Source organism: Otolemur garnettii, unplaced genomic scaffold (genome assembly GCF_000181295.1).
Source record: "Otolemur garnettii isolate 467f Iridium unplaced genomic scaffold, OtoGar3 scaffold00137, whole genome shotgun sequence".
NCBI lineage: Eukaryota > Metazoa > Chordata > Mammalia > Primates > Galagidae > Otolemur > Otolemur garnettii.
Window position 1 is genome coordinate 5,112,409 of NW_003852532.1, and position 13,825 is coordinate 5,126,233.

Sequence of the window (13,825 nt, forward strand, 5' to 3'; positions counted from 1 at the left end):
AAAATAAAATAAAATGAAAGAACCTAATTAGGTGACCTCTAAACCTCCTTTCATTTCTGAAGTCTAAAATCTGACATATATAATAACTCCAGGTGGAAAATAAGTTGTAAACAAAATGTGTATTATTTAATCTTTAATATTTGGTACAGCCATTACAGTGTCCCACTATAACTAGGAATATCCATTCTGATCATACTACTGACTCTCTGTAATATCACATATACTTAAAAAAAAAAAAGCTAAAAAATCATTGTTATATTGTCAGATTCTGGCTAAATAAAGTAAATTTACTTCCAGCAAGAAACTAGGAAATTAGGCAGATTAAACAAATTATCAATATATGATGATGCAAATATGTGGGTGTTATCCTAACTCTACTAGAAATGTTGATAAAAAATATATATATATAGGGATATCTGTGAGTATACTCTATCTAACTGCACACACACTCATCCTCATCACAAATTTACTAATGCTTTACATTATACCATAAATGTCTTTAATGAGAGGCTAGGCCTGTGATAAATCCATGCTGAAACTCTACATTTTAACATAATACAATTAACATATATATATACACACACACACATATATGTATAATAGGTTCCAATTCAGTCTTCAACATAAAAAGAAAACATTTCCCTCAAAACGAATTATCTCCTGAATTTACTGATATGAGTTTTATATAGTTTGCCTTCTGCCCTACTCAGATGTAAATACACACGTTTAGTCAAAGGGAAACAAAACATTTGTATTTTAAGTGCTCAGTTTTACCTTTAATAACAGGTACTCCATCTCTATCAGACACAACAATAGCATGGAGTCCTTCAACACTAGAAAGAGAAAAAAGTTAACACATAAAACATTTCATTTTCTCAAAATATGGACTTCAAAGACATAATGGTAATTCTCACATGTTTTAAAAAACCTATAGAACCTCAATTATTGCTACTGTATATACTCCTACAATGTGTTTGCCAAAACTCTTCCAGAAATTGCATGTGCATTGCTGATTGTTTACATCTTTACAAATTTATGTAATCCATTAATGAAGACCTAAGACATAAATAATCGATTATCTATTGTTATTATCATTCCATGATTTACAAAAGTATGAAAGACTACCAGCAGTAGTTATAGTGACAAAAAAGAGATCTTTCCTCATTCATTACAATACGAAATGCCCACTATTTGTGGCACTTAAAACTTTATGACATTGCAATAAGCAAAAACAGACATAATTACTTATTTTAGAAAGTTTACAATCTAAAAAGTGAGTGGCTGTCCATTGAACCATCTCATTGAAACAAATGTAAAACCATAACTGGTGGCAACTGTCACTGAGAGGACCATGGAATACGAGGCCCTAAAAAGAAGAGGCCAAAGCAGACAAGTGGGTCAGGGAAGGCTTCCCTCAGCTGAGATGTTCTGGCACTGAGTGAAGAGAAGTGGAAAGGCTGTTCTGGGCTGAAGAAACAGAACAGAAAGAATGAGCCATGCAACAATCCTTTCAGCCATGCATACACAAACAGCAGTAAGCAGAATGGTCAAGGCTCTAGCTCTAAAGTTAGAAAGATCTGGATTCCAGTACAGGCTCTGCCACTATTTATGCTACCATGAGCCAGTTAGAAAATCTTTCTAAGGCTCAGTTGAGCAATCTGAAAATGGAAATAAGTGTACTTATTTGGATATTGTTAAGTTTAAGAAAACAATGCATGTAAAATACAGGTTGGTACATAGTTAACATTTAAAAATATTAAAATACCAACAGTATCGACTGTGCACCCTGACAATGACATAATTTAATCACTGCAATTTAAGTAATAAATTACCAGTGAGAATCCCTATGAAATTAGCCGTTAAGAAATACATAATACTCAAGAGCACAAAAGTGTTAAAAATTATAATGGGGAAACACTCATGAACTTTCAACATTTAAGCAAAACACTTTATAACACAAAACTAGTCGCCCTGTAACTATTAATATCTGTAAACTGCAAGAGGTATCTGCAGAGATCTGTCCATTGTCCCTGCAGTAACTCAGAATTCTCCATTCCTTATTTTGTTAATGTTACTGTCTTAATTTAGGAATAAGGAATATTCATATTAACCTAATGTTAGAATACTAAAATTAAATTTTTAAAAATTCCATTGTCAAAAACTTTTAAGTCAGAGAAGTGTTAGTAAGATCTGAGTGGAAAATGTTACTAACAAAATCACTGAAAAGAATGATGAGATAATTGTGTATAAACAATTTTTATGCTATTGTTGGTATTATTCCTATTGCCATTCAATCCTGAAATTATCTATGGATCAAAACATACATAGGGGAAAGGGAATTGAGTAAGTTCCCATCCAACAGGTACAATGCACAGGCCTATGGCATACTTTTTGGGTGAAGGACACAGCTACAACTGGGACTTGATTTTACAAATGCAAACAATGTAACCTAATTGAATGTATCTTCATATTAATTTGAAATAAACAAAAATACATAAAAAAGATTTGATACTATGGATCTATAGGAATATCTAACACTGATGACTACCACCAAAGACACAGAAACAATCAGTTGATAATCATTACTTTATAGAAACCATGCTGGCACTAAAATTAACAGGTCTGGAAACAGGTCTGGATGCCGAAAGAGATTATGACCATATATAAATGTAACAGTTGTATGAAGTAGTATAAAGAGTATTAAGAATCTGGAAGACTAAATTTAATTATTTAATTAAACAAATATTTGCATTTGTAGGAAGAGGCAAGTATTCAATAATTCTAATAAGACTAAACTTAATTATTTAATTAAACAAATATTTGCATTTGTTGGAAGAGGTAAGTATTCAATAATTCCTCTTGGAGTTATCAGGTTGACCTAGATGACTATATACTTAATTATTTAATTTTTATTGTGGCAAAATAAATATAACATAAATTTTACAGGTTTAACAATACTTTTTAAGTTTTACAATTTTAAGTGTATATAGTTCAGTGGCCTTGAATACACTCACACTATTCTGCTACCACATCATTATCCATCTTTAGAACTTATTTTATCTTCCCTAAGTGAAACTCTGAACCCTATTAGAAAATAACTCCCCTATGTTGGCATGGATGCAGACAGAAAGGAAAACTTACACACTACTGGTACGATTGCAAGTTAGTACAATCTCTATGGAAAACACTACAGAGAGATGCCAGAACAAAATAAAAGCAGATCCACCATTAGATCTAGCAATTCCACTACTGGGTATTTACCCAAAAGGGAAATAAGTCATTTTCTGAAGGAGACACCTGCACTCCAATGTTTACTGCAGCACAATTCACAATTAAAAGATGAGAATTCAACCTAAGTGCCTATCAATTCATGAGTGGATTAACAAAATGTGGTTGTAGACATGTACACCATGGAATACCAACTATGAAGAAGGATGACTTAATGTCTTTTTCAACAACTTGGACAGAACTGGAGAGATTATCCTAAGTAAAATATCTAAAGAATGCAAAAACAAACACTACATGTACTCACTATTAAACTGGAACTAACTGAAGTGCACACATGTATCCTGAGGGAAGTAAAACTTAACTGAAATTAAACAGAGGAAACAGGCAAAAACCTACCTAATTAGTACAATGAACACTATCCAGGTGATGTGCACACTTAGAACCATGACTCAAGTATTATAAAAGTGATCAATGCAAGCAAAAAAAAAATTCCATAACATTAATACATGAAGTACATATATTATTCTAAGTTAAAAATTAGATTATATAAACATATCCTATAGATATTTGAACACATGCAAATCACTTTGTGAAGTTGCCAACATCACTTGAAATAGGAAAAGATTAGAAAGCAAAGTGTACATCAAGAAGGACAAATTAAGTTAGGATATACACATACAACGGAATACTGTGTAGTCATAAAAAGAAGGGAATTTTTTTTTTTTTTGAGACAGAGTCTATGTCACCCTTGGTAGAGTACCCTGGAGTCACGGCTCACAGCACCTCCAACTCTTGACGTAAGCGATTCTCTTGCCTCAGCTTCCCAAGTAGCTGGGACTACAGGTGCCTGCCACAACGCTCGCCTATTTTTTGGTTTTAGTTGTCATTGTTGTTTGGCAGGCCCAGGCTGGGTTCAAACCCACTACAGGAACTGAGCCAAGAAGAGAATTTCTTATGTACTTAGAAACGGCTGCTCTTAAAGTTACACTTTGGTTTTTTTGTTCTTTTTTTTTGAGGGGGGGGAGATAGTCTTGCTCTGTCTCCTAAGATAAAGTGCACTAGCAAGATTATAGCTTAAAACTCCTGGGCTCAAAGGATCCTCTTGCCTCAGGAGCTGGGACTACAGGTGTGCCCCACCATACTTGGCTAGTTTTTCTATTTTTGGTAGAGACAAGGTCTCACTCTTGCTCAAGCTGGTCTCAAACTCCAGGCCTCAAGCAATTCTCTCATCTTGGCATCCGAATGGCCCTCAAAGTTCCATTCTTAAGTGAAAACATATAAAGTCTACAACAGTGTGCACAAGAAGCAACAACTTACATAACACAATGTCTAAGTGTGTGTATGATCCGAGTATGTATGTACATGCTTGCTAAAACAGCATGGCTACAGGGCAGGGATGGGAAGCTTCTCACTCTATGTCCCTCAGTTCACTCTTGAATCTAAACTTCATGAATGTGTTACCAACCTTCAAAATAAATTTTAAAAAGCGGTAAAAAGAGTACTACAAAAATGTTTACAGCAATTTGTGTCACACAGGAAACTTCTTTTTTCTAATTTCCATGGGAATTAATTTAAATGCCAACTAATGTACCAGAAGAGGAAGTAGAAATAAAAAGAACTTTTTTTTGATGAGTATTAAGAAAAAGAGTCCAAGAAAGTAGAAAAAGAACTTACTACTCTTAAAAGTATCCACTTTTAGAAATCAAGTCACAAATATAAAAGTAGTTTCCAATTCTGCACACAGTGGACAATGTAATTACAGCAGAACCTCCATAGTTGATCACTTCCCTACATTGACCACATCCTTAAGTTGACCTAATTTTTATAGCTGGGACATGCACATGTTCTCAAGGGAAGACTGACGTCTATATGTTGACCACCTCTGTAAGTGATTACTTGGATTGTAACACACATTAATTTACCATCTATAACTTGACCAGTGGAGTCCATTCTACATCCAGGGGTACAAAGTATGGACTATGCCCCTTAGTGGTATTATTTTTTCTGTATTGTAAGTTATTTTTTCATGTTTTATTATTACCATCTATTGTTTATCACATTACAGAAGACTTTTTTCATTTGAAGGACTAGTCTGAATTATAGGTACATCCTACAATTACTGAAATATTTTACAGTTAATCAAAACGTGATGGCCCAAAGGAAAGAACTCAGAGAACTGACAATGAAGGAAATGGTTGATCTACATTTTCTGGAAAGCAGTGGAACATTCTGGTGATAGCAAGATCACAGCAAGCAATATCCAAAAAGGTAAAATGAGTACTTGGAGGGATATGGCAAGGAAAGCAGAGACCTACACCAGAAAGGAGAAAAACTTCCCTTGATGAAGTCAATGAAACCACATTAAGCTGGTTCAAACAAGTGAGGGCAGTTAACACCCGAATCTCTAGGCTGATGAACCAAGAAGTTGATAAAAATTGGCACAAGAATTTAGGGTGGCAGTTTTATAAGCATCAAGCGCGGCTGGTTTGAAAAATTTAAACTGCAACACAAGATCTCCCAGAAAGTCTTGTGTGGTAAATACAATGAATTTCCAACAGTTGTGGAAGAGTTCATCAAAAAGTTCCTGACTTCAGGCAACGCCTATAGCTCAGTGAGTGGGGCACATACATCCAGGCTGGCAGGTTCAAACCCAGGGTGGGCCAGCTCAACAAAAATGACAATTGTGACAACAAATAGCCAGGTGTTGTGGTGGGTAGTCCTAGCTACTTGGGAGGCTGAGGCAAGAGAATCACTTTGGCCCAAGTGTTTAAGGTTGCTGTCAGCTGTGATCCTACAGCACTCTACTCAGGGTGACAGAGTGAGACTCTGTCTCCAAAAAAAAAAAATTCTTGACTTCACCAGAGGCTTCAAAGATGACAATGTATCATCTTTAATATTGACTGTGGGACTCTTTTCAAGGCAGTGCCTGACAGGAGCCTCATCATGAAGTATGACAAACATTAAGAGCAGAAAACTTTCCAAAGAACATTTCACAGTTTTGCTTTGTGCTAGCTCAACCAGGGAAAAACTAAAGCCCTTAAAACCTGAAGCCTGAAGACCTGTCTGTCACCTGGACAACTGGTACCCTGCCTGAGGAGTGAGTAAGGGGTACTGACCAAGAAATGAAGAAGAAACAGCCTATTCTACTATCCTCGCCACCTACAAAGGCATCATCTCACAAACATGACACTGAAACGTCTGCCTTCAAACATGACCTCAAAAAATTCAACCTCTTGACCAAGGCATCATATAAACATTTAGGCTAAGGCAGCAGGATGCCCACAGTCCAAGACTGAGGTTGCAGTGAGCTATGATGCCATTGAGCTCTGCTCAGGACATAGGGTGGGACTCTGTCTCAACAACAACTAAAAAAATGCACTACTGAGCTCAGCTCCAGCAGTGACTCATTACTAAAACAGAAACCTGTGGTTCACTGGTGGAAGCAACTTCATCTGCTCCATCAGTTAACACTCTGGATGCTATCCTCTGGATTAGCTCTTCTTGGAATAAAGTTCACCAAGAAATGATAGAGAAGTGTTTCAAGAAAGCTTGATTGGATGCAAGAGCACAATGTTTTGGCTCCATCAGACAGTACACCTGCTATGGCAGAATTTGAAAGAGTAAATTTTATGGTTTTATTGTAATGGATGATGAGGTGGCACCTGTAATGAACCTGACCCAGGAGCAATATTCCAAGCAAAATAGAAGTACAGATCAGCATAAAGGCACATGAAGCAGCTGATAAAGTGGAAAAAGCAAGTGAGGATGACACAGAAACTGCAGAGACTCAGAAAGAAGAGGATGTCAGGATGCACCTGATAATGCAGTTGAAGTCACTTGCTGTAGAAAAAAGTCCAGGTATGATGATCAGGGTAGCCAGCATTAAGAGTGTTTTCTCTACTTAACATTTATGAAAAGAATAAGAAACAGACTAAGATTGACTCGTTTTTCAGAAAGAATGATTAAACCATGAGAAAATAGTACATGTATTGATTCTGTATGATATTACTGTATTTTGATGATGTATGATTTACTAAAATATTCTCTAGTAAAAGCTGTACAAGGAAATTAAATACATTTACATATCAGTATAGGAGGCCTAGCTCCTTATTCTGACCCCTGCTGTATGCTGACTGGTTTGTTACAGTTTCTTGAGTGGTCAACATACAGAGGTAGTTAAGTATTTTGTTATTTTAAAAAATAAAAAGTGTGATTATTAAAGCCTGAGAATGCTTTGGGTCACAACTAGATTTTAAAATGCAAATCCAAGAACAGTATTTAAAAGAGAATTCAAAAATGCACAAAACACACATTCCATTAGTATCTGTAGCTTGTTGACTTAGTGAGAAGCATGGATCAACAGTTAATAGTTAAATGCATGGATCCGTGGCTCTGATGCCAGGATGCCAGCATCCAAATCCATACATACAGCAACAAGTCCAAGTGTATATTTTATTATTCCAAATGTTTCCAATATTATTTCTTCCTTCTCTTCTACTCTTGGGATGTAGCAAGCCTACTTTCAAGAACTAGTCATGGTTTGGCACCTGTAGCTCAAGTGGCTAGGGCGCCAGCCACATACACTGGAGCTGGAGGGTTCGAATGCAGCCCAGACCCGCCAAACAACAATGACAGCTATAACCAAAAAATAGCCAGGCATTGTGGCAGGTTCCTGTAGTCCCAGTTACTTGGGAGGCTGAGGCAAGAGGATCACTTAAGTCTAAGAATTGGATGGAGGTTGCTGTGAGCTGTGAAGCCATGGCACTCTACCCAGGGCCAACAGCTTGAGACCTGTTTCAAAAGAAAAGAACTAGTTGTGAATATGAGTCAAAGTGGCCTTAGCCATTACGAAAAAAACAAATGGTGCCAATCCCTTTCCTGACATTATGGAAATAAGAAGTAAGGATTTACTTTTCAATCGTTTTTGATCAACATTAGAGCTACTCAGTAATATAATGAATACATTTTGGATTATTCTCAAATACTTTTACATAGACAGCTTCACCATACATAGTGTTAAACACTATGATTTTCAGAGTACATCTGCTTGTTGAAGTGAGACCCTCATTGTCTGAACCAATTCTGTTACTTAAAACCAAAGATCACATAATGATAGTCAATTATTGTTTTATTTAGTAGTTCTTCAGGTAAACGAAGAGTACCTTACTGGCTTTACAACTTAGGAACAATGAAGGCAATTTTATTGTTTCTTTAACAAGAGATATTAATGCTCAAAACAGGATGGCAAATAGCCAAGATTTCTAAGTGGATATTTCATCACCAATGTGATGAGATGCCTCCCTCAACTCCAATTTGAGCATCCTTTCACTACGCTAAGCTTTCAATATCTTAACTACAGACGAACATGGTCTTCATTTTTCACAGTTTAAACACCACTTTTCATGGTTTAGTTAAATAACACCATTTCTCTCCAATGGCATGGGTCAAATTTCAGTTAGCATGGTATATTAACTGAATAATCACATCAAGTACAAACTGCTCATTCTTTAGGCCACAAATCACTATAAATAACTATGTAATTAACAGATGTTAGCTAGGCACAGTGGCTCATGCCTGTAATCTCAGCACCATGGGAGACTGAGGCAAGAGGATTACATGAGGCCAGGAGTTCAAGACTAGCCTGTGAAACATAGCAAAACCTTGTCTCTACAAAAAATTAAAACATCAGCTGGATGTGGAGGCTGCTACTTGGGAAGTTGAGGCAAGAGGATCACTTGATCCCAGGAGTTTGAGGGTGCAGTGAGCAATGATCATGCCACTGCACCCCTCCCTAGGTGACAAAGGGAGACCCTGTCTCAAAAATAAAAAAATAAAAAAATAAAAATAGATGCACATTGTGATCAGTACCCAGTCACATCACTTCCTTAAATGTGTGTCAGTGACCAGTCAATGTACATCTATCATTCAACTGACAGAGACAGCAAAGCATGTAGTTTTATACATCTTTGTTTCCCAGTGATAAACCATCTACCATTAAAAAAAGTAAAGATAAGTGAAAAAGGGGACTAGCCAACAAAGATGAAATACAGGGAAGGAAAAAGTAATGATGCTGGAAGTAAAATTCAAATAGAAAGTAAACAGTTAAAGAAGAAATATGACCTAAAGAAATGATGCTGGCAAAAAAATAAAAAAATTCATATTAAAGGAAATCTCAGAGATATTTCACAACACTGAAAATACAAAGGACAAAATGTTGAAAGCTGATCCAAACTTAAAACAAGAATGAAGTTTGCCAGTTAGCCAAGGAATAGAGATGCCTGCTCCTTATCTTAAGGAATATGAAGAAAAAAAAAAAAAAAGCAAACACTAGTCATAGTATTCTTGATAAGTTCTTTTTTTTTTTTTTTTTAACAAAGAAAGTAATTTTCATGGGGTGGCACCTGTAGCTCAAAGAGGTAGGGTGCCCGCCCCATATGCCAGAGGTGGCGGGTTCAAACCCAGCTCCAGCCAAAAAAAAGAGTAATTCTCAATGTGTTAAATTATAAATTGCGTATTGAACAAATATTAGCATTCCCCTAAATATTTGTAACCAACAATAAGAAAGGTTTTAATTTTTCGAAAACATTGGAAAAACAATTGTTATTTTTTTCCTGATTACTAAAAGTCCTTCGCATGTTCTTAGCTTATATAGTCATTTCCATGACCCTGCATTACCAGCTAGCACTTTCTGTACTGCTAATCAATAGGTTTAGAACAGAATCAGCATCTTGTCTCTATAGTTTGCCAATAGGAGGAGAAAGAGAATAAAAATGAATGCAAGTATTACATTAACAGGAAATAACCAGAAAATAGCAAGAAATAACCAGAACAGAGTATTATTAATTTCTAGTGATCTGTAATCAGAGGAAAGGAAAAAGCTAATAGGCAAACCACACCAAACAATTCAAGCAAAAATCCAAACAGGTTTTCTTTCCTAGCTACAGAAATAAACTGACAATCTCTTTTAACTTCAAACAGATTTGGGTGGTAAGAGAAAAAGATCTCACCATATATTCTGCTACATTACCTCAAAGCATATTCAGTTAATTCTGAACCACCTTATTCTAGAATGTGAAAAATGGATGTCTCAAGTCAAATTTCTCTCTCTCTCTCAGGCTCTTAACTCTAAGGAATTATGAGTTACTTATAAATAGTTGTGGATGCAGACGAAAGTAGCACTTGTCAAAGAAAGCATCATTTTACATTAAACTAGATGTAAAGTTTAATCCAATTAAAGTAAAAAAGTCTTTGAATCAGTACAATACATAAGAGAAAATAAGTTAACTTTAACATAAGAGCCTAATATCATCAAACAGGAGGTGTGCAGGCAAAGGAAAGCCTTGTGACTTTTCAAGTATAAACCACTAAGTCTAGTATTCTCAGATTAGATAGCCTAGGCAACTTTGTTTTAATATTGCTGTTAAAAAGTAAAGGCAAGTCCTTACATTTTTTTCCCTTAAAATTACTATAACAACTTTAAAGTATAATCCAGCAAACTACTATAATAATATATTTCTTAAAACTCAAAAGCAACATGAAATCTGAATTCTAGCCCTTCGGTATCCATTAACTGACATTGGACAAGTCCCAGAACTTCTCCAGGCCTCACGTTATTTATCTGTAAACTCAAAAGACAATGTTTTGCTACCGAGGGTTATGTCAGCATTTGAAAATGTTAAATTACAGCCTAATGTACAAATAATACTAGTCTAAAAACAGAAACAAAATACTTCATAAGTTAACAAATGGTATACTGACTTTATTCGATAAACAAATTAATAATATCTTACCTTGGTAACTTTTTATACAGGAATCGCTTTAGGTCCTGAAAAGGAACATAAAAAATCTTATTATAGTAATATTCCTTTCACTGGTTTTCTACATCCTGTCCTATCCACACTTTTGGGATCTTACATTATCATTCGTAACTTTTCTTCTTTGTGTTTTATCTTTCTCTTTCTGATTTTTATCCATACTAGTCATGTAACTTAGAACAAGTTAAATAACCTTTTTTTCCCTAAGCCTCAGTTTCATTATTTATAGAATAGGGATAATCAGAGAACTTATGTCTTAGGATCTTTGATAATGTTTACTGAGAAGATGCATGTATTAGCATACCCAGAAATGGGGAATACAAATACATATTAGAGGTAAAATTAGATCATACTTTTCACATCAGTAATTTACATACTGTTGTTATTGTGTACATTTGAGAAGATATAATGAACAACTTTCCATGTCCAAAGACAGACTTTCTACCATCATTTTAATGATCCTGAGTAAGGTGATTAACCTGTTTCTTCACATGACTAAAGATAACGCTGTTCATTTGGGGAATTTTATTGACAATCCAATTATCAATTATGATGACTTCATATCGATGAATCAGGTATCTTTTATCTTTTGAATCCCTACTTTTCTCCAAACCTGAATGATCGTTTTGTTTTATATTATCACAACACTAGCTTACTTCTCTCACCTTAAAAACACACCCAACGGGGCATTATGATCGCTTACTGGAGGAAAAAAAGGGATTCTGAACACATGTTCTACTTATCCCATATTGATGGGAAATGCACCAAACCATCATTTATAAATTTAAATGATAAATACGCAGAGATGTTCTATGCCCCAGCAGGATTGGGGAGTAGAGAGAAAACAATTTTCTCAACCTCAGTCACATTAGTATCCTCCACCCCCATTCCACGCAGAAACTCAGGCTCCTGAAAATTCACTCGTCTCAGTCTCCCATTCCCAGTCAAGAAGAAAATAACTGGTGGAAGGGAGGCAAAGAACAAGAAACGAAACAAATTTCTACTTGGGAAGCTCTACCTCTCCTCCCTCAGCAGCCTCCTCCAAATTCCCCACCCTCTCCTCCTTATGTATGGGTATCAACTCACATCTGCCATGATGAACCCCTTTCTCCCGCAGGATCAATCTCCACGCCTGGAAGAGAAACTCTCGGTGACTCTTCCCTCTAAACTTCCTCGCCCTCCCCACCCCCAGCTTAATAAGCGAACTCAGACTTGGTCAGAATTTCGCAATACTCCGCGGATCTAGTGCCCACACCAGGGAAGACCAAGGGAGTCGGAGTCCCCAGCAGCCCGACGGGCAGCCAGCTGAGAAGCCTAACCTCAGCCCTCTCCACCCCAAAGAGGCAGGCCCCCAAAGAAGGGGCGTCCTCTCCTCTTCAGTCTCACCACCCGCGCTTCACCCGGGACCAGCCTGAACACCGGCAAAGCAGCGTCAGTTACCTGGGTTTCTGGTCTGCCCGCTTCTCTCTGCTGTCACTTCAGGGACAGCTTCAAAGACAGGGTCCTCTGCAAGCCGCTGTCACATGACTCTTGACCTAGTCAGAGCTCCAGGAAGCGCTTGAGACTCCGATGCCGCGTGATTCGGAATTTCCGGTGAGTCCCGGCGGAAACCCAGCACGCGGCCCTCCGACGTGCCCCGCCCCCTTCCCCGCCCACCGCGACGTGCCCCGCCCCTTCCCCCGCCCACCGCGGGCCGCGACCTGCGCCTTTAGTGCTGAGCAGAAGGTGAGGACTGAACTGTGCGACCGACGATTCCAGCGAGATTTTGGGCCTTGTGGCTCCCGAAAAATGCAAAAAATATTCCGGTTGGTGACATTCTTGCGCGGAGAGGTGCATAATACTAGTTCATTAGTTTCTAGGGTCTGTTATCTTAAAATCTTTTCTTATAGATTAACAAATTTGAAGGTATAGGTTTCTGACCCCAAGTTCCCTAATCTCTTTTGACTTTCTCACGTGTGCCTATTAGCTCTTTCCCCGAGGCCTTACCTAGATTGAATCTAGAGCCACGTGTGTACAAGCCTCTTTTAGTTAACATGCAGACATTGGATTATGGATAACTTTATCAAGATTAAAATAAAAGTGGATTTCGCGCCTGTAATCCTAAACACTCTGGGAGGCTAAGGGGTGGATTGCTCCAGGCCAGGAATTTGAGATTAGACTGAGCAAGAGTGAAACCCCGTCTTTAAAAATAGCCGGGTGTTGTGGTGGGCATCTGTAGTTCCAGCCACTTGGGAGGCTGAGGCAGGAGAATCACTTGAGCCCAAGAATTTAAGGTTATTGTGAGCTATGACGCCAAGGCACTCTACCAAGGGTGACTGAGACTCTTGTCTCAAAAAACAAAAGGTCTCATGTAAGAAATAATTGAAAAAATAAAAGCCTTCTGTAGAAACCACATCATCTCCCAGCTACCCCCCTTTTCCTACTACTACTTTTCATGACCAAATTTTTGGAAAATTTCAATCTGTTTTTTAATTAGTGCCTCCATCCCTAATATAATCTATCAGAGTTCTGATTCTATGTCTTGAATATCGCTTTAAAATCATTCACTTATCTATATTCCTACCTTGAGCCAAGCCATCATCGTCTCTTCCTTGACAATAACCTCCAATCTTTCCTACATTTGCTTTTGCCCTTAGCTTCACACAGCAAGTAACAGGATATTCTAAAAGCCCTTATTTAATCATATAACTCCTTCATTAAAAATGAACATTGTGGCTCGGCGCCTGTGGCTCAAGCGGCTAAGGCACCAGCCACATACACCTAAGGTGTTGGGTTCGAATCCC

At 37.3% G+C, this 13,825-nt stretch overlaps 1 protein-coding gene across 1 annotated transcript in view; it reads right to left on the reverse strand.

Annotated features, from left to right (window-relative positions):
- The window catches only part of LAMTOR3 (late endosomal/lysosomal adaptor, MAPK and MTOR activator 3), an 18,189-nt gene extending 5,584 nt beyond the window's left edge, over nt 1–12,605 (reverse strand). The window contains exons 1-4 of the mRNA XM_003798507.3: nt 12,483–12,605; nt 12,129–12,174; nt 11,019–11,053; nt 775–833 (exon numbers count right to left, since the gene is read on the reverse strand). Coding sequence (XP_003798555.1) covers nt 775–833; nt 11,019–11,053; nt 12,129–12,137 — 103 coding nt within the window. The 5' untranslated portion in view covers nt 12,138–12,174; nt 12,483–12,605. The remainder of the gene's footprint in view (nt 1–774; nt 834–11,018; nt 11,054–12,128; nt 12,175–12,482) is intronic.
- Nucleotides 12,606–13,825: the final 1,220 nt, after the last annotated feature.